General features: G+C 43.7%; 1 protein-coding gene across 2 annotated transcripts in view; it reads right to left on the reverse strand.

Annotated features, from left to right (window-relative positions):
• The window catches only part of LOC124612642 (probable Dol-P-Man:Man(7)GlcNAc(2)-PP-Dol alpha-1,6-mannosyltransferase), a 179,714-nt gene that overhangs the window by 132,396 nt on the left and 20,247 nt on the right, over positions 1-27,071 (reverse strand). For both annotated transcript variants that reach the window (XM_047140943.1, XM_047140942.1), the window contains exons 3-4: positions 18,556-18,688; positions 18,212-18,385 (exon numbers count right to left, since the gene is read on the reverse strand). In XM_047140943.1, the coding sequence (XP_046996899.1) occupies positions 18,212-18,385; positions 18,556-18,688 (307 nt within the window). The remainder of the gene's footprint in view (positions 1-18,211; positions 18,386-18,555; positions 18,689-27,071) is intronic.

Genomic DNA, 27,071 nt, shown 5'->3' on the forward strand with positions numbered 1-27,071 from the left:
GTACCTCAGTTCAACTACGAGAATGCGGAAAGAAACGACATATATACAATTTGTACCCCATACTTCAGTTGACAACAGTAAAATTTGTATCCCATTCTACAGTTGAACTATGAAAGTCAACTGAAGAATAGGATACTAGTACTAGTGAATGGGAAATAATGACATTTATAACACGTGTACCGTGTACTTCAGTTGGCCTGTATACGTCAACTGAAGAATAAGATACTAGTGCTAGCGAAGGCGAAAAATAGTGGCATACCTAACATTTGTATCCTGTTCTTCAGTTGACCTATGTAGGTAAATGATATCAATGGTACATATGTTGCTTTTTTCATCATTGTCAAAATGTGTTGTGTCCCCCTCCCTACAACAGATTTTATGGCTGACAAATAATCTCCTATACTATTGGTACAACCTCCAATTGATGAAGATCTGAATTCAGTTTTATGATTCATGACAAGATGCTGAAAACCCCTATTCCCCAAATCCCTATACGAAGAAAAACCATCGGAAAAAAACTACAGAACCCTCTGCAACATGACCTTCAATTAATTTTACCAACACTTTCTTCATTCAATTAGGAACTAATTTAAAAACCACATCATCACATTGTGTAACTGAAATTAGACTCATCGATCTCTACTATAGCACCCCTTCCCCCTCCCCCTCCCTGCCAAAGGCCCCCTACACTCAATATATTCCCCACAAACTTCGCTATAAAATGAATACCAGTCTAAAATGGTAAGCTCACTCACACAATATTCATGCGCACACAACCACACAGGATCTCTCAAACACCAACAGTACGTAATTTCTATTATATCCCTCAAGGCCAGCTTCGATTTCTCAAACCAGGCTCTTCGTCTAACTGAGCACCATAGTCAATCATTGCTACACTTCCATATGAATAAATTGTGAGTACAAAGAGCAGACACATATGTTCGCAGGCGCATGTGTTCGCCGCACTCACAACATCAAACGTAATCAGCAAGAAGACCAGACATTTGCAAAAATTGAATGGTTGTCATCATATCTATGCCAAAAACCTGCTTTAAGTCTTCCATATTCAAGGGAATAGATAAATCCATAACTACAAATGAAAATGAAAAGCTAAACATTCTTCTAAATGAAAAGCTATTCTTCCAAATTATCTCAAAATCACTAAGAATGAAATTAAGTACCGAAAGAACTGGAAAGAATCAATTATTTAAATCAATGCAAATGAAAAAGAATCTTACGCAATGTCTAGTGCTGTCTTTTAAAAGCACATTCATTTATTTCGATTTACAATGATGGTGCTTATCCACAGCAGACAACCGACTTATTATCTATGGCTCGAAACTAAAGACATTAATATCTACGAGCAACCTATGACATCATTGGTCAAAGCTGACGGGTTGTACCCCGTTGTTCAGTTGATCCGAAATATGGTACAAGCTACTCAACTTTTGCAGAACATTTAAGAGAATATAATCATAAACCTACTACAAGAGAGAAACACATGAAAATAGTTAGAATAAATAATTAAAGATATGTCCTAACCTCACAAAAAATTTACCACATGTACAGAACAAAGGCTAATGGAAAATACTGCTAAATGACCAAGTGAATATGACTAAATACTCACTGTTTACACTGACTGATCATATAATACACAGTAATCACAATAGATTATCACAAATTCCATTTCTCTCCCAAGGATATAAATGTGAAGAAAAAAATAAAATAATAAAAGCACACGTACACACACAGAACTTACACAGCACCCTTATAAACACAGAAAAAAACAGTTGAAAGCAAAACCTGATGAATTTGGCAGCACTTACAGAAACAAATGACACTATACACACAGAAAAGGTAGCTAAATTGCTACAGATTGAAAACAGTGACCAAAAGGAAAACTGCAAACCTTCAACCAGTTTGCCACCTGGGAGAAAGCTGTTTGGCTTAAAAATAACGAATTAGGCACAGATCTGTAAGTACTTTTCCATTTCATTTTACAAGCTTCGACTAACTGTTTTAAATCTATAATGTATAAGATTAAGGAAAGGCATACCTACGTTTCTAGCATTTGTAGACTTAGAGAAAGCTTTCGACAATGTTGACTGGAATACTCTCTTTCAAATTCTAAAGGTGGCAGGGGTAAGATACAGGGAGCGAAAGGCTATTTACAATTTGTACAGAAACCAGATGGCAGTTATAAGAGTCGAGGGACATGAAAGGGAAGCAGTGGTTGGGAAGGGAGTAAGACAGGGTTGTAGCCTCTCCCCGATGTTATTCAATCTGTATATTGAGCAAGCAGTAAAGGAAACAAAAGAAAAATTCGGAGTAGGTATTAAAATCCATGGAGAAGAAATAAAAACTTTGAGGTTTGCTGATGACATTGTAATTCCGTCAGAGACAGCAAAGGACTTGGAAGAGGAGTTGAACGGAATGGATGGTGTCTTGAAGGGAGGATATAAGATGAACATCAACAAAAGCAAAATGAGGATAATGGAATGTAGTAGAATTAAGTCAGGTGATGTTGAGGGTATTAGATTAGGAAATGAGACACTTAAAGTAGTAAAGGAGTTTTGCTATTTGGGGAGCAAAATAACTGATGATGGTCGAAGTAGAGAGGATATAAAATGTAGACTGGCAATGGCAAGGAAAGCGTTTCTGAAGAAGAGAAATTTGTTAACATCGAGTATAGATTTCAGTGTCAGGAAGTCATTTCTGAAAGTATTTGTATGGAGTGTAGCCATGTATGGAAGTGAAACATGGATGGTAAATAGTTTGGACAAGAAGAGAATAGAAGCTTTTGAAATGCGGTGCTACAGAAGAATGCTGAAGATTAAATGGGTAGATCACATAACTAATGAGGAGGTACTGAATAGGATTGGGGAGAAGAGGAGTTTGTGGCACAACTTGACCAGAAGAAGGGATCGGTTGGTAGGACATGTTCTGAGGCATCAAGGGATCACCAATTTAGTATTGGAGGGCAGCGTGGAGGGTAAAAATCGTAGGGGGAGAACAAGAGATGAAAACACTAAGCAGATTCAGAAGGATGTAGGTTGCAGTAGGTACTGGGAGATGATGAAGCTTGCACAGGATAGAGTAGCATGGAGAGCTGCATCAAACCAGTCTCAGGACTGAAGACCACAACAACAACAATGTATAAGTGTAAATGATAGCCTATATGTGCAAACAAAAAAATCATTTAATATTTCAGGACACCCTCTGAAGATACCTCATAACTACGGCAACACACATCTGGGTGCACAAGATGAATAGAAAAACTTAATCTGCTGCATGCAAAGCATGTTTTTCTTTTGAACTACTGTAATTTAGATACAGCTGTTGTGAAATGGCCAGCACATGAAAAGAGTAGTTAATTTTTCCCTGTGTGGCTGGTGTTTCTGTAGGAAAGACTTGCTGTTTCTGCTGCATTAGCAAGTAAGCTGGCAGACACAACTGACATTGCAACAATTTCATATATGAGGTCTGTTCGAAGAGCATGTAACCTCATTTTTTACAATGAACACCTGATGGATTTGAATCTACTGAGATTGTATGAGCCAACCTTGAATCTTTGTATGCATGCATGATTTTTTTTCCTGGCTGTCAACAACATCAGTTGGTGGCAAACAGCAGTTGTGTGAGGTAGTGTGTAGTGCTTGTGTCAGTTTTCCATTGCAAGAGAAATGATGGGACGATTAGAGCAGTGCTACTGCATCAAATTTTGCCAGAAACTGGGTGACAGCCTGGTGGAAACCATATGGAATTTTCAGACAATTTTTGGTGCGATGTTATGTGCATCACATGGATTATGGAGTGGTACAACCAGTTTAATGATGGCTGCACATCGGTGGGAGCAAGCCATGCTCCCAATGGCCATCAACGTGCCCAAATGACCACGCCATTGCTGAAGTGAACGCTGTAGTGATGCGGAACCACTGTGTGTCTGTCAGAGAAATTGTGGAAGAGGTGGGCACCAGCACTTTTCTGACACATTCCACTGTGACCAAAGATTTGGCCACGAGGAGTGTGTCAGTGAAACTCATGCTGATGCTGCTGGCGGTGGAGCAAAAGTGACTTTGTGTTGAAGTCTCACAGGACGTGCTGGACACCACAGACAGTGACCCTGACTTTGTGAACACCACAATCACTGGTGAAGAGTCCTGGGTGTACAGGTACTACCTGGAAACCAAATCCCAGTTGTTACGGTGGAAGCATTCCTCATTACCAAGGCCTGCGAAGTGCACAGCAAAACAGAGTGATACTGACTGCTTTCCTTGACTCCCCTGGTGTGGCGCAGTACGAGGGGCATTTGAAAAGTCTGTGCAGAGTCTGAGAGAAAGCACCAAAGGCACGTATTGGTGCATTTCTTTGTGTTTCACGTGAATCAAGGAAGTCTGGTGACTGTCAAAAATGGATGAAAAAGAATTTCGTGTGGTGATTAAACATTACTTTATGAAAGGCAAAACGCCTCAGGAGACTAAAGAGAAGCTTGATAAACATTATGGTGACTCTGCACCTTCGATTAGAACAGTTTATAAGTGTTTTCAAAATTTTCGGAGTGGCCATATGGGCACAAGTGCTGCTGAACGTTCTGGACACCCTGTGGAAGTTACGACTCCAGAAATCATTGATAAAATCCATGATATGGTGATGGATGACAGAAGAGTTAAGGTGCATGAGATTGCTAGTGCTGTGGGCATCTCGAATAAATGGGTTCACAATATTTTGCATAAACATTTGGACATGAGAAAGCTATCCGCAAGATGGGTTCCGCGACTGCTCACACTTGACCAAAAACGGAATTGTGTGAAGTGTTGCAAGGATGGTTTGCAGCTGTTCAGGAAGAATCCGCAGGACTTTAAGCATTGTTTCGTCACTGTGGGTGAAACAAGGATACATTATTGTACTCCTGAGACCATACAACAATCTAAACAATGGGTTACCAAGGGAGAATCTGCACCAAAAAAGGTGAAGACCATTCCTTCCCCCAGAAAGGTTATGGCGACTGTCTTTTGGGATTCGCAAGAGATAATCCTCACCGACTCTTTGGAAAAGGGTAAAAACTATTACAGATGCATATTATTCATTGTTATTGGACCGTCTGAAAACCGAGCTGCAAGAAAAACGCTGGCAATTGGACCACAAGAAAGTCCTTTTCCATCACAACAATGCACCAGCACAAACCTCAGCAGTTGTGGTCACAAAATTAATGGAAATAGGATTCCAACTCATTTCACACCCCCCTATATTCCAGACTTGGCTCCCTCGGACTACTATTTGTTCCCCAATTTGAAGAAATGGCTGACGGGATCAAGATTTTATTCAAATGAGGAGGTGATTGCAGCAACTAATAGCTATTTTGCAGACTTGGACAATTCCTATTATTCAGCAGGGATCAACAAATTAGAACAGTGTTGGATGAAGTGTATAAGTCTAAAAGGAGACTATGTCAAAACATAAAAAAGGTTTACCTCAAACATGTAAGTAGTTTTTATTTTTGCATGGACTTTTCAGACACCCCTCATACACCCTGAGTACAAACCACAGGATCAAACTCTCAGCAATGAGTACTCCAGGGATTTTCTCCATCACCTACTTGTGCCACAAGAGACTGGACTTGAAGTCAACACGAAACTGGCGTCTCCATCACAACAATGCCCCAGCACATTCCTCGCACTTGATTCAGACAGTTTTGGTGAAAAACCAGATGCCTATGCTTCAACAGGCTCTTTACTCTCCTGATAAGGCCCCTTGTGACTTCTTGATGTTCCTCAAACTCAATAGGCTACTGGAAGGAACATGATTTCAGACAAAAGAGGACAATATGGCAGCAACGACAGCCAAGCTAAACGTCATTCTGGAAGAGGCTTTTTCGGCATGCTTCCAACAATGGCAGCACCAACGGGAGACGTGTCCAAAGTCCCAAGGGAACTACTCTGAGGGTGGTTAAGTGTCCAACACTCCAGGTAAGCTAGTTTCTTTTTCCCGGCCAAAGGTCAGATACTTTTCCAACAGACCTCGTATTGTATCATAATCAGTATACAACATTTATAGAGCATTTAAGGTGAATTTTCCTGCAGCAAAAGGCTTGCCCTTTGCTTCTGATACATCATCTCATTAGTTTTGAAAATAGTTTAACTACAAACATTAGACAAGCATAATATCACCACATTTCTGTTTTTGATAGCTAAAGAATGCCATTAAAACAAAAACAGAACCACAGAAAAGTATCATTGCTTCAACACACATACAGTAACAGAAATTACAAGTATTAGCTATGCATCACACACACACTCCTTACTACCACTTATTAAAAACCTCAATTTAAATCTGTAATTGTTTATGAAATATTAAGAGTGTCAGCATTACGTGAGGAGCCATGTATATTATTATGCTTAAAATATAAAAATAGTTTTTATTATATGAAATGCTAGGATAAGAAACTGATCAGATTTTACAAGGTAGAGTTCAGTGGTATAAGCAAAAAGATGTAACAAAAATATGTAAATACTCATGTAGTAATATTGACATTAAACATACTTAAAGCAACAGTTCATCTGTTACCACAAGCCAAAATGAAGCCATTACACTGATTAATATATCTTACACCTGAACATAAAAACTTGTCAATGATTTGGTATGTGTTACTTTGCATGAAGTTGAGTCTATAATTTGGTATGAGCACTGGTGAAATAATCTATAATACAGCAGACTATTTACACATATTCATTTACTTCAAAAAATTCACTGGGTTATTATTATTATTATTACTATTTTGAGAAGGTACTTCTTCATTTAGCTCCTAAATTGTGGTGTTGCACCATAACAAATTTGATGTCTGGCAGTAGTGAGTTGAACACTTTAGTGCTTGAGGAATATACTTTTTTCTGCACAAAACTCTAAACTTTCCTGTTGATATGAAAGTGATGTTTTGACCTCATACTATGGTCATGATAGGCTAACATTTCTGTGGTCAAAAAAGCAGTTCCTATTGACAAACAACACAGAGAGAAAAACGTAGTGCAACTTCAGTATGACTATCTGCAGTTTTTGAGATTTTGCATGGATGTCTTGGATGGACTTGACTCCTAATTCAGATGGCTCTCTTCTGAACAAGACAGACTTTCTTTCCTAAAAGGGGGCTTATTTAGAAAGAAAGTGTAAAAGATTAAAATAAATTATACAAAGAAAGAAACTTCTTAAGTCTAGCAACATAGAAAGTATGTGTTACATATGCGAATATCAATATATGAGAAAGTTCTGGGCAAATTGAAAAAAAAAATTAGGAGTAAAGGAGACTTTCACCAAATAGCATAAGTGCTCATGCACACAACCTGCCCCCCCCCAAACACACACACACACACACACACACACACACACACACACACACACACACACACCACTATACTGCGCCAGCTGGGCACACAATGACAATGCTGTGATTTATCTCATCCAGGAAATCCACCATAACCTCCAATCCCTGCTGAAATCCTCATGTCCATTCCAGAATTTCTCTAAGGCCCATCTCCCTCCTCATCTTAACAATGCCCAATACATCCACCTTCTACATGCTACCCAAGATCCAAAAATCCTGGATATCCCATTGTAGCTAGTTATTGCACTCCCACTGAAAGAATTTCTGCTCTTGTTAAGCAACACCTCCACCTAACCTAGCTTCACTCATCAAAGACACTAACAAGTTCCCACTGATTTCTCACAATCCCCATCCTTTTACCACCTGAATCCCTAATTGTCACTGCTGATGTCACCTTCCTATACACCAACACTCTCAAACTTGTGGCCTTGCACTACTAAACACTACCTCTCCCAATGTCCTTCAGTCTCCAAATCCACTACCTCATTCCTCATACAGCTTACCACACAGCTGCCACACAGCTACATCTTTGTTGAGGGGAAGGTATAGAAACAAATCTGCAGCAGAGCCACAGGCACCTGGAAGGGAACCTTCCAATGCCAACCCTTTCATAGACCATCTAGAGCAAATGCTCCAAGCCACCCCAAACCCCTTTTGTCATTCAGGTCGATGTTGATATCTTCATGATCTGGACTCAGGGCCAACACCCCCTATCATCATTCATCCACAATCTCAACACCTTCTCTCCTATTCACTTCACCTGGTCCTCCTCAACCCAATGTGCCACCTTTCTGAAAGTTGACTTCCATCTCTCTGATCACTCCATCCACATCTCTGTCCATACTAAACCCATTAACCACCAATAGTAACTGCATTCTGAAAGCTGTCGTCCCTTCATACCAAAAATTCCCACTCATATAGCCTTGTCAAACCTAAATGGAATATATGCCATGACAAAAACTCCTTGCTCGGTGTGCTTAAGGTCTCACGAGTGCCTGCCCCCCCACCCCACCCCCCGTCCACCCCCAAAACCCAGTCCAAAAACAGATTCCCTGTACCATATCCTTATCCACCCCTAATCCTCCCACCACCACCCCAGGAATCAGCTACAAAGAAATGGCCCCTTTTTCACCCAGTATCACCCCGGACTGGAACAATGGAACTATTGATTATCTATCAACATGCCCAGAAATGAGAGACATCCTACTCAAGTATATCTCTTATTACTCCTAAAGTGATATTCCAGCACCTACCCAAACTATGCAACATCTAGGTCTGAACCATCCCTATGCCACTCCCACTCCCAATCCCTTGCCACAGGGATATCCGTGTGGAAGAGCAAGGTGCAAGACCTGTCCAATCCACTCACCCAGCACTTGTTACTACAGTCCAGTCACAGATTTATTCCACCCCATCACAGAGCAGGCCATCTGTGAAAGCAGCCATGGGATGTACCAACTCCACTGCAGCCACTGGACAACTTTTCAAGCTGTTTTGATAACCCACCAGCTACCCACCAGAATAAATAGCCACTGCCAAACTGTGGCCAAGAACAAAGTTGACCATCCAGTGGCACAACTTGCTCAATTTCAATGGCTGCTTCACAATTTGGGCCATCTGGATCCTTCCCTCCACCACCAGCTTTTCTGAACCACGCAGATAGAAGTTATCCTTGCAACACACCATTTGCTTCCATAACCCTCTTGGCCCCAAACTCTGTTAATGCACATCCTCCACCCAACAGTCTTTATTTCCTGTCACCCCCTCCTTAATTCATATCATTTTTGTTGTGTGCCATACCCACTGGCTTCGATACCCGTGTATCAAATGCCTAGACTGTGCATCTGCCACCCCTCCCTCTCCCAGTCCTAGCCAGCAAACCTGCTGCCTCCCTCTGCTAGCTACCCACCACCGCGGCCCATCTTCCTGCCCCCCCCCCCTCTCTCTCTCTCTCTCTCTCTCTCTCTCTCTCTCTCTATCTCTCCCTCCATTCCCCCCCCCCTCCCCCCACTACCCTTTACCCACCCCACTTGACACAAACTCCACCTCACCCCAATCCACTTGCCAAATTCAATCCCAAATTGTTTTGTGTGTGTCTGTGTGTGTGTGTGTGTGTGTGTGTGTGTGTGTGTGTGTGTGTGTGAAGGGGGGGTCTCCCTTATTCCTAAATTATTTATTTATGAGTATAGCTTCTTTTTACTAAAGCCACACTATATGATATACCACATGGAAAACAGTTATGACAGAAAAGGTACTTAAAATACCTAGCGAATGATAGCTATAAAAGCATGTGTTGTACAAACTATAATTCAGCATTTGTTGTGTACATGAAAGGAGATTTACAAAATATTTTAAAAAGCTCAGTTTCTGAAATTCTGATTTGATGAGTGGGTCAGAGGCACACACCACGATCAAAAAATGTGAATATTCTGCATTTTTTTATTTCTAAGCACATTATCAATTTGAGTCAAATGTCAGGTTACTTGTTCTAAACGTTTTGTTTCGAGAAGGCTACTGGATGCAATTTTTGACAAAGATAACCATTTATGTCACAGGCAATAAAGCATAAAAACATCAGAAGATTTTAAGTTTCTAAGACAAGAAGTGGATGTATCTGATTTGAAGAATTGATCTTCAAACATGAATAATTTGAATTTATGTAGTCAGTAAATAAATATATGGATTGAAGGGCCAGTAACTGTACAAAAAACAATCAAACATACAAGATTTTTGAGCACACTTCACAAGAACACATCACATTTTTTTGCCTTTTTTAATTCTACAAGACTGATATTTACATGAAGCTAATGGTGTCAGTTTAACGTAACACAACAGAACACAAAATGACTGACCCTTTTTGTACAGTAGAAACAAAAATTGTATTGAGCTAACACCATACAAGTGTATTAATGGACTGCTGATCCTACTATAGGCAACAGTTGGTGGGAACTGGAAGCTTATCAGACAAGCAAATTTGAGGAGCGTTCACATAATGCAAATCATCTTTTTTTTTTTCCCCCCCCCCAGCCAATTTTGGTTGAAAAAATATGAATTTTGTTGCGGAACATTGTGGAATATTCCGGCTTCAGCCCCTATCGTTTCATGAAGTTCCAATAAATGGTAGTGCTTTAAGTAGCCTTCAAAATGATATCTGTAACGAAGATGGAAAATCAGAGCATCACGGATATTCATAGGCACTTGCACAATGTCTACAGGGCCCTGACACTGAACGAAACTATAGAGTTATTGGGCGAAGTGTCTGTTGTCATCACAACAAGGTACTGCAAATCTGTCCAATATCTCATGTGCTTCTGCGATGCTGTAATGTGCAGACACTCTTGTACGAGGTGAGTGATGGCTGACAATCAAACATTGCACTGCACAACTGGACATCTCTGTCGGTACTACTGCCAGACTCATCCGCCAGCTGGGGTGCTCAAGGATGTGTGCTCACAGGATTCCTCACCACCTAACAGGATACCATAAAGAAGAACAAAAGACCACCTGTGCAAAATTGCTTGCCCAATATGAGGCTGATCAAGAAAATTTTTTATCAAACATCATCACATGGGACAAAACATGGATTCATTACTTTGAACCAGAAAAAAATGGCAATCCATGGAGTGGCAACACACCACCTCTCCTCTGAAGAAATAGTTCAAAGCTGCATCATCACCCCGTAAAGTCATGGTAACAGTATTCTGGAACTCTGAAAGGGTTATTCTGTTTGACGTCCTCCCTCATTGTGCAACAATCAACTCTGAAATGTATTGTGCTACCCTCAGGAAATCGAAGAAATGACTTCAGCACATTCACTGTCAAAAAAATGCAAACGAACTTCTCCTCTTACATGACAACATTAGGTCTCACACAAGTCTGTGCATCCGAGAAGAGATCACAAAACTTCACTGGACTGTTCTTCCTCAACCACCCTACAGCCCAGATCTCACACTTTCCGACTTACACCTGTCTGGCCCAATGAAGAATGCTCCCTGTGGGAAGCTGTATGTGGATGATGGGCAGGTTATTGGTGCAGCAAGACACTGGTTCTGACATCGAGTGCTATCATGCGGGCATATAGGCCCTCCCAGTAAGGTGGTTTAAGGCAGTCGCTCTGAATGGAGATTATGTTGAAAATTAGGTTTCTGCAATCAAAACAATGGGGAATAATATGGTGTATTGGGATGCTAAATACAATTGACCCGCTTTCAGGGGGAAAAAATGTGTTGTATTAGTTACTGAATGCCCCTCGTATTGACCTCTGGAACCACAGTTTTTACTAGCCACAATTCCAAGAAGGATTAATTAACCACACGACGTAAATTACTATAAAGTAAATTGAAATGGGGTAATTCAAATGGACAGTGACTTCTGTTGCAACATAGTCTGTTTGTTTGTTTTGTTTTAGGGCACAAAAACAACTAAGGTCATACACGCCCACAGAACCGTAAAACATGAAGATGGAAAAGGAGTTAAAAATGACTACATGTTAAGCCCAATCAACGGAAGGAAAGACAGCTAAAAACAGAGACTTTCTGTTTGATAAAGGGGCATAAAATATGCCATAGAGACAATGGAGGTCCCAAACTAAAGATTAAATGGCCTTCAACACACTGCTAAAATGATTAAAAGGTAAAACACAGTTGACAGCCCATACATCGTATGCTAAAAAGGCCGATAACTCTTAAGTGGTTAAAAAAAGGGCATTCCATCAAGAAATGGGGAACCATTAAAGATTTGTGACAATGGGCACAAAGTGGTGGAGTACCACCACTTAACAAATGGCGATGACTAAAACGACAGTGTCCAATACATGGCCTAGCTAAAATGATCTCCGCACAGCAAGAGGGCCAAGAGGAGATTGGCCAAGCCACATAGAGAGGTTTAATTCTCTGTAGCTTGTTCCCATGAAGGAAAGACCAGTGATGATGCCAAAGTGTCACCACCTACTGACAGACGGCAACACAGATATCATCAGAGGGAATGCAAGAACTAGCAGGCCGAGGTACAAGGACTGCAGCCTTGGCAGCAGTGCCAGTGGCCTCATTTCCCATCAGACCTATGTGACCAGGGACCCACATAAACATCACAATGGCTCCATCAAGAGTGAGCAATTGAAAGCTTTCCTAGACCCGTTGCACTAAGGGATGGACGGTGTACAGCACACAGAGGCTCTGAAGGGCACTGAGAGACTCGGGGCAAATGACACAATTGAACAAGCCTGTATCACCAGATGTACTGCGTGGACTGATACAGGGTGAAAACCTCTGCTATAAATACTGAGTAGTTTTCCAGAAGCTGATACTGAAAAATGTCAGTGCCAATGATGAAGGTACGTCCGACATCACAATCAGTCCGAGAGCCATCCATATACATAAAGGTACTATTGTGAAGTTCTGCGTGAAGGTCAATAAACTTACGCTGATAGAGCAACTCTGGAGTGATGTCCTTACAAAGCAAATTAAGTCCAAGGTGAAAATGGGCCACTGCATGAAGTCAAGGTGGTGAAGGCTTCACATCCATTGGGAAAGTGGCAGATAGCGTGAAGTTAAGCTGCCGGAGCAATAGCCAAACGTGAACTCCAGAATGTAGCAGAGAAGAGGGACACACCCCATACTGGTGGTCAAAGGAATCATCGAAGAAGGAGGCACAGGATGGGTGGACAGGCAAGGCAGATGAACTGTATGTATATTCACTGAGGAGAACATCACATCGGCATGACAGTGGGAGTTCGGCAGCAACTGCATACAGACTCTCAACCAGGCTCCTGTAAAAGGCACCAGTGGCCAAGCAGATGCCATGATGATGGATTGTATTGAGACAGCATAAGATGGATGGATATAAAGAAGTATAAATGAAACACTCATAGTCTAGTTACAAATGGACAGGGGATTGGTACAAAAGGAGGAGAGTGGTCTGATCCATTTCCCAGGAAGTACCGCTGAGGAGACGTAAGACATTGAGGGTCCGGTACAGTGGGCTGCCAGGTAAGACACGTGAGAGGACCACAAAAATTTCCTATCAAGCATGAGCCCCAGCAATTTCATAGTTTCAACAAATGGAAGAGCAACAGGCCCAAGATGTAAAGACAGTGGAAGAAACTGTCCGCACCATCAGAAATTCTTACAAATGTTTTGTCAGTGGAAAAGTGAAAACCCTTGTCAATGCTCCATGAGTCAAGACAATCAAGACAACACTGAAGGTGCCACTCAAGGAGACAAGTTCATGGAGAACTGCAATAAAAGGAAAAATCGTCAACAAAAAGGGAACTGGAGATGCCAAGTTGGAGATAGGCCATAACAGGGTTAGTGGTGATAGCAAAGATGACGACGTTCAGGACAGAACCCTGAGGCACACACTTTTCCCGGATGGAAATGGTGCCTCTGAAGCCCGACATGTAGAGAGTACAGAGGATACCAGTCCTCCACCAGCTGTTGTAGGCTTTCTCCTAATCAAAAAACATGACCACAGTCTGATATTTCCACAGAAAACTATTCATGACATGGGTTGACAAAGTGATGAGGTGGTCAACTGTAGAACAGCGCTCTCAAAATCCACATTGTGCAGTGGTTAGTAAATTATGAGACTCGAGCCACCATACCAGCCATGCATGAATCATACATTCCATCACCTTGCAAACACAGCTAGTGAGACAAATGGGGTGGTAGTTGGAAGGAAGGTGTTTGTCCTTACTGGGCTTAGGTATGGGTATGACACTCACTTCATGCCAGCATCTGGGAAATGTGCCATCTGCCCAAATGTGATTGTACGTATGAAGGAGAAAGTGGTTGCCTGCAAGAGAAAGGGGCTGCAACATCTGAACATAAACATCGTCTGACCCAGGGGTGGAGGATCAGGATGAAATGAGAGCATGATCTAGCTCCTTCATAGTAAAAGCACCACTGTAGCACTCATGATTCTGAGAAGAGAAGGGTATCACCTGAGCTTCCTCCACTTGTTTCCAATGGAGGAAGGCAGGGTGACAGTGAGTGTAGCTCGAAATATCCGCAAAATAATGGTCCAAGGTGTTGGAGGTAGCAACAGGGTCCACTATGACATCATCTGCTACCGTCAGGCCAGAAATTGGGTAATGGATCTTAGTCCAAGAAAGCCATCAGAGACTGGTCCATATGATGGAAAGGGAATAGAACTCTTAAAAGAACTAGTAAATGAAGTCCAGCTAGCTTTCTTGCTAGCCCGAAGAATACTATGACATTGCACATGCAACTGTCTATAATGAACACATTTGCCATCTTAGGATGATGGATAAAAATGTGGAGAGCTCGTCTTCGCACACATTTTGTGTTGACGCAAACCTCAGTCCAGTAAGGGACTGGGAAACAGTGTGGTAAAGGTGAAGTTCGAGGAATGGAACGTTCTGCGGTAGTAATGAAAACGTAGGTAAGGTATTCAATCTTGTCACCACAATTTGCAAAAGGTTCTTTGTTGAAGGTCACCAGGGGGAGTAAAGCCTCCAGTTGGCCTCAGAAAGCTGCCATTTGGGTTTGAACGTAGGCGGGGTAGGAGTCAGCAAACAGACAGCACACAGGAAATGGTCACTCAAGTATTTGTCAGAGAGAACAGACCACTCGAGACAACCAGCAAGCTGGGCAGTGCAAAATGAGAGGTCCAAATGGGAATAGGTGTGTATGGAGTCTGAAAGGAACGTGGGTGCTCCAATATTAAGGCAGATGTGGCTGAGCTGATTGACAAAGTCAGACAAGAGTGCACCTCTCTGACAGGTACTGAGATGGTCACCAAGCAGCAAAACGGGGTAAGGGAGTTGCCCAACAGGTTGGAGAAAGTCTGTCCTGGTGACACCGAATGATTGATGGATGGATGTAAATGGTATAAAGGGAAAAAGTGATGATGATTGGTTTGTGGGACTGCGCGGTTATCAGCGCCCTTACAAATTCCCAACCTTTGCCCAGTCCAATCTCGCCACTTGAATGAATGATCGTGAAATGATGAGGCAAACACAAATACCCAGTCATCTCGAGGCAGGTGAAAATCCCTGACCCCACCGGGAATCTAACCCGGGACCCCATGCTTGGGAAGGGAGAATGCGACCGCGAGACCATGATCTGCAGGGAGCAACAGCTTGAAGCCAGGTGTTCAGGGAGATGGTTTGACTATGAACATCATCCCACATGAGCAACATGAAACCCCCTTGAGATGGAATGCCATACTCAGGGAGGGGAAGGTCAAAACAGACCGGAAAGAAATGCGAGAGGTCAAAGCGGTCATGAGGATGCAATTTTGTTTCCTCAAGCCAGAGAACAAGAGGACGCTGCCACTGCAAGAGCAGCCACAGTTCCTCCTTGTTGAATCTAAGGCCTTGAATGTTCCATTGGAGGAGAGTCATGAGGATCAAAGGGGAGGAGCGAAAACATGAAGGGGTGTCACCTCGGTTGCTGCTGAGTGACAGCCTTTGAAGACTCTCTGCTACAGGGTGCAGAGGCTGGAGGATCCTGCTCCATGAGATCTACAGAGGCATCAGCATTCTCCCTAGGTTGGTCTGCAGAGTCCTGGGCAGAAAAACGGCAGGCAATGTGCACCAGTGACACGGAGGTCACCCAGGTGAGGGTATCACGCAGTTACACTGTTGAAGAGGATCTCCTAGTCAGTGAAGGAGATGACCGTTTGCCCTTGTTTGATTTCTTGGAGCCTTTGCAGTTGGCAGATGATGATTCAGGGGTTTGTTGGGTGGAGGGACATAAAAAGTCTTCTCTGAGTATTCCTTCTATCCTTTCTGGCCCACCACCTATGTAGCAGATTATATCAGCGCATGAGGTGAAAATCTGATGGCTTGTTGCACAGCTGCAGGAGAAGGAGACAGGGATGCTACTGTGACACTGGGGGATTTTACAACTGTGATGCTGAATTTGAGGTCACACGTCTGCATGCCCACATCCTTCATGGTGCGAGATGTAGTAAGAACAATAGTGTAAGTGCCAGATGGTAAACTGCAGGAATTCTGACTAGCCAACAACTTGCGAGCAACAGAGTAAGACACTTTTTCCTTTCACTGGATCTCCTGGATGGCCCGCTCATCAAGATACGTGGGACACACTCAAGAAGAAGCTGTACAGTTGATACAGCAGCGAGGAGGAGGTGGACTCGTGAGCTTACCTACCCCAGGTTACACATTTGGCCGGGTGTCTCAGGATAGTAGTGTGTGTTGAAAAGACGACAGTGGTAGCAGCATATCGGTTTTTGAATGTATGGTCAGACTGTGATAACCTCATAGCCTGCCTTTGTCTTTGATGGAAGCATAACTTTATCAAATTGGAGAAAAAGAGGGCACGTGGGCACCAACGATGCATCTACCTTTTTCATCACTTGACGGACTGCAATGACGCCATGAGGAGAGAGGTAAGTTTGGATTTCTGCCTCGATCGGAGAATCGAGCAGCCTAGTGTAAATAATACCACATGAAGAATTCAGCATTTGATACGCCTTGACACAAACAGGATAGATGTGGAGGAGAAAAGCTCCGAGCAGCTGTTGTACTTGAGAATCACGAGTAGTCTTTAAAGGCAGATTGCCATTGCATAAATGAAAGCATGATTTCACAGGGCCTGCAACTGCATCAACAACTTTCTGAAAAATAAACAGATTAACTGTAGCAAAGACTGACCGTCTTCAGTAAGCAAAACCACAGGGAATCAAGGTACAGCTGGGAGAGTCTCTGAATCGATAGCCTGTTTCCATTTATGTTTAGTAGACGTAGACTGAGAAGAAGACATTTGGTTCATTTTGAGAAAATCCCTCACAACTATTAGCATCTCTGACTGTGCGCTCCTTCAACTGGAGGTGCCCCTCGGTGTGGGGCTCACCCACCTTGGGTGATTGTTCACACCTCCCAAACAATTGGCAGAGGGACCAACTGGCAATTTGGGAAGGTAACAGCTCAGGTAATCACCCCTCTTTGGGCCTGGCCTTTACCAGGGGTATGTTCGAACCCTACCTGACAACCTGGGGCTGGGAACCACAATTGGTAGAACCAGCAATCCACCTCTTTTGTCAAATTGCAAACAGTAATCTGCAATTGTGCACTAATGCATATGGTCCACTCAGTTCCCACTAATTACAATCTATTCATAGAAAGATATCCTGCTCCTACACTTAAAGTTCTAAATTATCTTGGACTATTTTGTTGAAGGAAAGAACATTGGTGTCATCAGAGATGGAGCGCTTGTGCTTGGATTGGGGAAGGATAAAGAAAAGAACTGACAATGCACTTTCAATGGGGCCACCTCATTATTCACCTTAAGTTGTTTACAGAAAGCATGGAAAACCTCAATTTACATGGCCAGATGGAGATTTGAACTCACTGTTAGTCTAAGACATTTCCTATAGTGGTTGATTAACAAGCAGGTATGTGACTGCATAGAAGCAGGTTCTGAACCAGGGCTGGTTACGTACAACGAAAGAAAAATAGTCTGGTGGTATGGTGGCTTGTAAGAGGATGTTGCAGTTACCTGGCATTGGGAAGCAATAAAGCACTGCAATGCATTACTTCAGGAAGTTACATTCTTGAATGAGTAATGAACTAACATAACTCATGATTAGGTCACAATTACTCAAGTGGAAGAGAGTTCTTGGAAAATCTTTTCATTCAACATTTCACTGCAGGCACTGGCACTGCGAGTACATTTTTCTGCCTCTGGAAGAGCAATTGAAATTTGACTTACAATTGTGGCATTTTAAATATTATGTAATGGACAACAGGTCAACATTTTTACAGCACAACAGTGTGCCAATTCATATGTACAATACAGTATAACTCTTAATCCTATACGACTGAACTGAAATATTGTTTTATTTTCTTACCGAGAGGAAGTGCCATGATGTTAGGAAGTGGTCGACTAAGATAGTACATAAAATGGTACTGCGACACAACAATGGCAACAAACCATCTTGTAAACTGCTGTCCAAATTCCGATTGTATGGTATTTTGAAATACTCTAAAGGCTCCCAGAACACAAAGGCCCAAAGCTGCTCGCACTATAGGAAAAAAGTTTCAAAGTCAACAATTACATTTAAAAAAAGCTACGACACAGGAAGTGCACTGTACTGCACTGCCGCACAAGTCAACAGTCAAAAAAGCAGTAACTGAGGTAGCAGACTAGAAATATCAACACTCATACATAGAAAAGAAGGAAAAAATTACTTACCAACATACTGTGCCCAAAATTTGCTCAACCCAAGTATGTGAATAATTAGCACTACGGGTGAAGACAATACAGAAATTATTATGGGACCAATAAATGTTCGCGGAACAACACCAGGAAATTCATGGTGGTCATACTGAAACAGATTCAAATAAAAGCATTAAATTTCAGTAGACAACAAACGATAATTTGTGGAGTCTTTGCAAGCCAGTTGTTACTTAGTATCAATTACAAATTATGACACTAAATTAGCTAAAATAGTGGTAACTTGGTAAATAAAATATTTATACAGAACATACATGTACATTGTTAACAACATGGACCTCACCTACTGGCAACGGATTATCAGATTATGACACAGAGTAAGCTAAATTACACCATTTGGTGGGATGCACTGCTAAGAATAGATTAAGGAAACATGAAGACTGATCAGTGATACAAAAACAGAACTCTGCAGAGGAAGCTTGCAAAATAATTGGATTTACCTCTACAATAAACCAAATGCTAATGCTAAGTGCAACAAATTCCTTTATACAGGGTGATTTTTTTCCACCATGTGCAAACTCTAGGGACTGATCGATGAGAGGATACGGAACAAAAAAGATCTAATGAACTTATGTCTGGAAATACATGGTTCCATGCTAGATACCAGTTATTCAATCCAACTTTGTTACAGAGATTGCGGTCTGATGTGTGCTGTACCAGCAGCCACAGTTACAGTTGAAAAGGATTTCCATGTGTCTCAATGCATGCATATACACACTGTAGCATGTTGTGTCTCACACATTCACATTGACCAGGCTGCATCCGAACAGTGTCAAAGGCAGCACGAATATGCTGCTCCAGTGGCTCTGCATACATGATACTTTTGAGTTGGCCCCATAAACAGAAATAGCATGGGTTGAGGTCTGATGAACAAGTACACCATACAACTGGACCCCTTCATCCCATCTACCAACCACGGAAGACACGACTGAGAAGTGTCCAGACATTAATGGTGAGGTGGCCTGGAGCACCATGTAGCAGCCACACAATGCTTTGAATCATCAATGGCACTTCTTCCAGCATGGGAGGTAAAAGTCACCCGCAAGAAATGCCGATAGTTCCGTACTGTTAGGCGACTTGGAAGGAAGGCTGGTCCCAAAATATGGTCGCCAATTATTCCAGTCCACACATTCTGGCTGCACCGATGCTCATGATTCACTGTCACCATACCATGGGGGTCCTGTATACTATCCCACATATGACTGTTACGAAAGTTGAAGATAACAAACAGCGTAAAGGTGGCCTCATCTGTGAATAGGATGGATGACACAAATCCCGGAATTGTGGTTGCCTGGTGAAGAAACCAGTGGCAAAACTGCTTCCGATGTGCAAAGTCTGTTGCTGTAAGTGATGAGGGTAGTAACAATTGTCGTGGAGAATGTTCCACATGGTCGTCTGGCTTACACTGTACTGACAAGGCTGTCACCTTCTACAATGTTAATCAAATTTTCCTCCAAGTCTGGTGTCTGAACATTTCAGGTATATCCTTCATGATTTCCTGCTTCCTGAAATGACCATCTCAGACAAATGGCTAAACACTGTTGCAAACATTGGATGCTGTTGTTGTTGTCGGTGGGGATAAGCCTCCTGATACAACCTTGCTGCCCGCTGCCTGTTGCTATTTGCCTTTCTGTAAGTAAACACCATGTCAACAAGCTCTTGATTCAAATGTGAAACCGTTGTGTACAATGCTACATCACGTCCACTACAAGGTGAGTCAGCAAGAAAAGTGAATCAGAGATAACATTACCAATCACTATGGCAGGAGAGGGCACTAGGGCATGACACATGCGGAACAGTACCACCCTCTAAGAGGAAACCATGCATACTGAATCTGCAGCTACATGGCAACAGCATGTACATACCACAGTCTCGTAACATAGTATTATTGAATAAATTGTCTCTAGCATGGAAACCATGCATTTACAGACATAAGTTCATCAGAACTTTATTGTTCCATATCCTTTCATCAATCAATCTCTAGAGTTTGTACGCGGTGGAAAAAATCACCCTATATATACATATAATAGAGGGAAACATTCCACGTGGGAAAAATATATCTAAAATCAAAGATGATGTGACTTACCAAACGAAAGCGCTGGCAGATCGATAGACACACAAACAAACACAAACATACACACAAAATTCAAGCTTTCGCAACCAACGGTTGCTTCATCAGGAAAGAGGGAAGGAGAGGGAAAGACGAAAGGATGTGGGTTTTAAGGGAGAGGGTGAGGAGTCATTCCAATCCCCGGAGCGGAAAGACTTACCTTAGGGGGAAAAAAGGACGGGTATACACTCGCACACACACACATATCCATCCACACATATACAGACACAAGCAGACATATTTAAAGACAAAGAGTTTGGGCAGAGATGTCAGTCGAGGCAGAAGTGCAGAGGCAAAGATGTTGTTGAATGACAGGTGAGGTATGAGTGGCGGCAACTTGAAATTAGCAGAGATTGAGGCCTGGTGGATAACGGGAAGAGAGGATATATTGAAGAGCAAGTTCCCATCTCCGGAGTTCGGATAGTTTGGTGTTAGTGGGAAGTATCCAGATAACCCGGACGGTGTAACACTGTGCCAATATGTGCTGGCCGTGCACCAAGGCATGTTTAGCCACAGGGTGATCCTCATTACCAACAAACACTGTCTGCCTGTGTCCATTCATGTGAATGGACAGTTTGTTGCTGGTCATTCCCACATAGAATGCGTCACAGTGTAGGCAGGTCAGTTGGTAGATCACGTGGGTGCTTTCACACGTGGCTCTGCCTTTGATCGTGTACACCTTCCGGGTTACAGGACTGGAGTAGGTGGTGGTGGGAGGGTGCATGGGACAGGTTTTACACCGGGGGCGGTTACAAGGGTAGGAGCCAGAGGGTAGGGAAGGTGGTTTGGGGATTTCATAGGGATGAACTAAAAGGTTACGAAGGTTAGGTGGACGGCGGAAAGACACTCTTGGTGGAGTGGGGAGGATTTCATGAAGGATGGATCTCATTTCTGGGCAGGATTTGAGGAAGTCGTATCCCTGCTGGAGAGCCACATTCAGAATCTGATTCAGTCCCGGAAAGTAACCTGTCACAAGTGGGGCACTTTTGTGGTTCTTCTGTGGGAGGTTCTGGGTTTGAGAGGATGAGGAAGTGGCTCTGGTTATTTGCTTCTGTACCAGGTCGGGAGGGTAGTTGTGGGATGCGAAAGCTGTTGTCAGGTTGTTGGTGTAATGCTTCAGGGATTCCAGACTGGAGCAGATTCGTTTGCCACGAAGACCTAGGCTGTAGGGAAGCGACCGTTTGATGTGGAATGGGTGGCAGCTGTCGTAATGGAGGTACTGCTGCTTGTTGGTGGGTTTGATGTGGACGGACGTGTGAAGCTGGCCATTGGACAGGTGGAGGTCAACATCAAGAAAAGTGGCATGGGATTTGGAGTAAGACCAGGTGAATCTGATGGAACCAAAGGAGTTGAGGTTGGAGAGGAAATTCTGGAGTTCTTCTTCACTGTGAGTCCAGATCATGAAGATGTCATCAATAAATCTGTACCAAACTTTGGGTTGGCAGGCCTGTGTAACCAAGAAGGCTTCCTCTAAGCAACCCATGAATAGGTTGGCGTACGAAGGGGCCATCCTGGTCCCCATGGCTGTTCCCTTTAATTGTTGGTATGTCTGGCCTTCAAAAGTGAAGAAGTTGTGGGTAAGGATGAAGCTGGCTAAGGTAATGAGGAAAGAGGTTTTAGGTAGGGTGGCAGGTGATCGGCGTGAAAGGAAGTGCTCCATTGCAACGAGGCCCTGGACGTGCGGGATATTTGTGTATAAGGAAGTGGCATCAATGGTTACAAGGATGGTTTCTGAGGGTAACGGATGCCAAATGTCAGACAAGCCTGAGAAAATAAAATATGCGAGCGTAATCTGGCTAGGGTGAAGGCATGTTTGCGGAGGGAATGTAAATAAAACTTAATGGGGTCGTGGTGGGGGTGTTGTGAGGGTGACATGGTATCAGAAGGTGGAAAGTGTAACATGAGGTTGAAATAAAAATGAAAGATAAAAATATATGGGGAGAGATAAGGGTGAACTAGAAAATAACTGGACATCTGGTATGAAAAAAGGCGAAAAGGTGTTGGTTAAGTTGATCCTGTGGTGAACTTGGGTTGGTAGACAGCGATGTGCATGAAGGTTAGGTGGTTGTGTTGCCGCTAAAACACGTTAAAGGACGGAGAAATTCGGGAAAATTTCGAAAAAACGTGTAAATGTATTAAAAGGAGTGGTGTTGTGGTGAAAGATTACGAAAATGGGGCTAACAATTGTAAGGCCTCACACAAAGTTCCCATCTCTGGCTGCAACCCTTCTTTCCATCAGTCCCTGTACCAGTTCCAAACTGAACAATCCATTGCCCTCACCCACCTAATCCTTCACCTACACATCAACTCAGCCAATGAACACACCCGTCAACTCCTATCCTTAATAAAAGTCCTCAATCTATCCTCTCCCACATCCACACCGGCTATTCAGAGCATCCTCCTACAGGCCAACCGCTAATTAGAGCAGCATGCCACCCTTCACCTCAAAAAACTATCCAATCTCCTGGTTTCCCACCTCCGGAAAGGAAACTCACTCACCCTTCACAACCTTTCCAGCAAACCTCAACCACCTCCCATTGCACACAAACCCAGTCTCTCCCACCTACTCAGTCTCCTACTTCCAGCTCCACTCCCTCCAAAACCTCAAAATTCCAAGCAACACAATCTGGAACCACAACACCCTAATTCAGTAGTTAACCTTTCCTCCAAACCTCTCTCCCAATCCGAAACCTCTGTCCTATCCAAAGGCCTCACCTTCAGCCCCACTCCCAGATTCAACCAAACAGCCCTTGTCAAAGATTTACTGTCCTACACCCGTACTCTCTGCTGGAAGTATCACTTTGCCACGAAGAAAAATGATCCTAATCCTTCCCCTAATGATCCAACTCCCCAAGACACCATCCAAATTGAACCCTGCCTGGAACAGTTCCGTCCACCGTCACAGCGGGACCCACCTCCTCTTCCTCAAAATCACCCTCTCCAAACCTTCCAGGAATTTCTGACTTCCAGCCTTGCCTCTCAATCATTCTTAAAAAACCTTAATCCTACTCCCAACATCACCACTGCTGAAGCCCAGGCTATCCGTAATCTGAAGGCTGACCGGTCCATCATCATTCTTCCGGCGGACAAGGGTTCCACACCGTGGTACTTGATCGTAGGGAGTATGTGGCTGAGGGACTGCGTCAGCTTTCAGACAACACCACATACAAAGTTTGCCAAGGTAATCCCATTCCTGATGTCCAGGCGGAGCTTCAAGGAATCCTCAGAACCTTAGGCCCCCTGCAAAACCTTTCACCTGACTCCATCAACCTCCTGACCCCACCGACACCCCGCACCCCTACCTTCTACCTTCTTCCTAAAATTCACAAACCCAATCATCCTGGCCGTCCCATTGTAGCTGGTTACCAAGCCCCCACAGAACGTATCTCTGCCTACGTAGATCAACACCTTCAACCCATTACGTGCAGTCTCCCATCCTTCATCAAAGACACCAACCACTTTCTCGAACGCCTGGAATCCTTACCCAATCCGTTACCCCCAGAAACCATCCTTGTAACCATTGATGCCACTTCCTTATACACACATATCCCGCACGTCCAGGACCTCGCTGCGATGGAGCACTTCCTTTCACGCCAATCACCTGCCACCCTACCTAAAACCTCTTTCCTCATTACCTTAGCCAGCTTCATCCTGACCCACAACTTCTTCACTTTTGAAGGCCAGACATACCAACAATTAAAGGGAACAGCCATGGGGACCAGGATGGCCCCTTCGTACGCCAACCTATTCATGGGTCGCTTAGAGGAAGCCTTCTTGGTTACCCAGGCCTGCCAACCCAAAGTTTGGTACAGATTTATTGATGACATCTTCATGATCTGGACTCACAGTGAAGAAGAACTCCAGAATTTCCTCTCCAACCTCAACTCCTTTGGTTCCATCAGATGCACCTGGTCCTGCTCCAAATCCCATGCCACTTTCCTTGATGTTGACCTCCACCTGTCCAATGGCCAGCTTCACACGTCCGTCCACATCAAACCCACCAACAAGCAGCAGTACCTCCATTACGACAGCTGCCACCCATTCCACATCAAACGGTCGCTTCCCTACAGCCTAGGCCTTCGTGGCAAACGAATCTGCTCCAGTCCGGAATCCCTGAAGCATTACACCAACAACCTGACAACAGCTTTCGCATCCCACAACTACCCTCCCGACCTGGTACAGAAGCAAATAACCAGAGCCACTTCCTCATCCCCTCAAACCCAGAATTCCCCACAGAAGAACCACAAAAGTACCCCACTTGTGACAGGATACTTTCTGGGACTGGACCAGACTCTGAATGTGGCTCTCCAGCAGGGATACGACTTCCTCAAATCCTGCCCTGAAATGAGATCCATCCTTCATGAAATCCTCCCCACTCCACCAAGAGTGTCTTTCCGCCGTCCACCTAACCTTCGTAACCTCTTAGTTCATCCCTATGAAATCCCCAAACCACCTTCCCTACCCTCTGGTTCCTACCCTTGTAACCGCCCCCGGTGTAAAACCTGTCCCATGCACCCTCCCACCACCACCTACTCCAGTCCTGTAACCTGGAAGGTGTACACGATCAAAGGCAGAGCCACGTGTGAAAGCACCCACGTGATCTACCAACTGACCTGCCTACACTGTGACGCATTCTATGTGGGAATGACCAGCAACAAACTGTCCATTCGCATGAATGGACACAGGCAGACAGTGTTTGTTGGTAATGAGGATCACCCTGTGGCTAAACATGCCTTGGTGCACGGCCAGCACATCTTGGCACAGTGTTACACCGTCCGGGTTATCTGGATACTTCCCACTAACACCAAACTATCCGAACTCCGGAGATGGGAACTTGCTCTTCAATCCTCCCTTCCCGTTAACCACCAGGCCTCAATCTCCGCTAATTTCAAGTTGCCGCCACTCATACCTCACCTGTCATTCAACAACATCTTTGCCTCTGCACTTCTGCCTCGACTGACATCTCTGCCCAAACTCTTTGTCTTTAAATATGTCTGCTTGTGTCTGTATATGTGTGGATGGATATGTGTGTGTGTCCGCGCGCGAGTGTATACCCGTCCTTTTTTCCCCCTAAGGTAAGTCTTTCCGCTCCGGGGATTGGAATGACTCCTCACCCTCTCCCTTAAAACCCACATCCTTTCGTCTTTCCCTCTCCTTCCCTCTTTCCTGATGAGGCAACAGTTTGTTGCGAAAGCTTGAATTTTGTGTGTATGTTTGTGTTTGTTTGTGTGTCTGTCGACCTGCCAGCACTTTCATTTGGTAAGTCACATCATCTTTGTTTTTAGATATATATTTATTACGTGGAATGTTTCCCTCTATTATATATATATATATATATATATATATATATATATATATATATATATATAAAAAAACAAAGATGATGTGACTTACCATACGAAAGCGCTGGCAGGTCGATAGAAACACAAACAGACACATACATACACACAAAATTCAAGCTTTCGCAACAAACTGTTGCCTCATCAGGAAAGAGGGCAGGAGAGGGAAAGACGAAAGGAAGTGGGTTTTAAGGGAGAGGGTAAGGAGTCATTCCAATCCCGGGAGCAGAAAGACTTACCTTAGGGGGAAAAAAGGACGGGTATACACTCGCGCACGCGCGCGCCCACCCACACACACACACACACACACACATATATCCATCTACACATATGCAAACACAAGCAGACATATTTAAAGACAAAGAGTTTGGGCAGAGATGTCAGTCGAGGCGGAAGTGTAGAGGCAAAGATGATAATGAATGACAGGTGAGGTGTGAGTGGCGGCAACTTGAAATTAGCGGAGATTGAGGCCTGGTGGGTAACGGGAAGAGAGGATATATTGAAGAGCCAGTTCCCATCTCCGGCATTCGGATAGGTTGGTGTTGGTGGGAAGTATGCAGATAACCCGGACGGTGTAACACTGTGCCAAGATGTGCTGGCCGTGCACCAAGGCATGTTTAGCCACAGGGTGATCCTCATTACCAACAAACACTGTCTGCCTGTGTCCATTCATGCGAATGGACAGTTTGTTGCTGGTCATTCCCACATAGAATGCGTCACAGTGTAGGCAGGTCAGTTGGTAAATCATGTGGGTGCTTTCACATGTCGCTCTGCCTTTGATCGTGTACACCTTCCGGGTTACAGGACTGGAGTAGGTGGTGGTGGTGGGAGGGTGCATGGGACAGGTTTTACACCGGTGGCGGTTACAAGGATAGGAGCCAGAGGGTAGGGAAAGTGGTTTGGGGATTTCATAGGGATGAACTATCAGGTTACGAAGGTTAGGTGGATGGCGGAAAGACACTCTTGGTGGAGTGGGGAGGATTTCATGAAGGATGGATCTCATTTCAGGGCAGGATTTGAGGAAG

The sequence above is a fragment of the Schistocerca americana genome, chromosome 4, assembly GCF_021461395.2.
Source record: "Schistocerca americana isolate TAMUIC-IGC-003095 chromosome 4, iqSchAmer2.1, whole genome shotgun sequence".
In the NCBI taxonomy this organism is placed as follows: domain Eukaryota; kingdom Metazoa; phylum Arthropoda; class Insecta; order Orthoptera; family Acrididae; genus Schistocerca; species Schistocerca americana.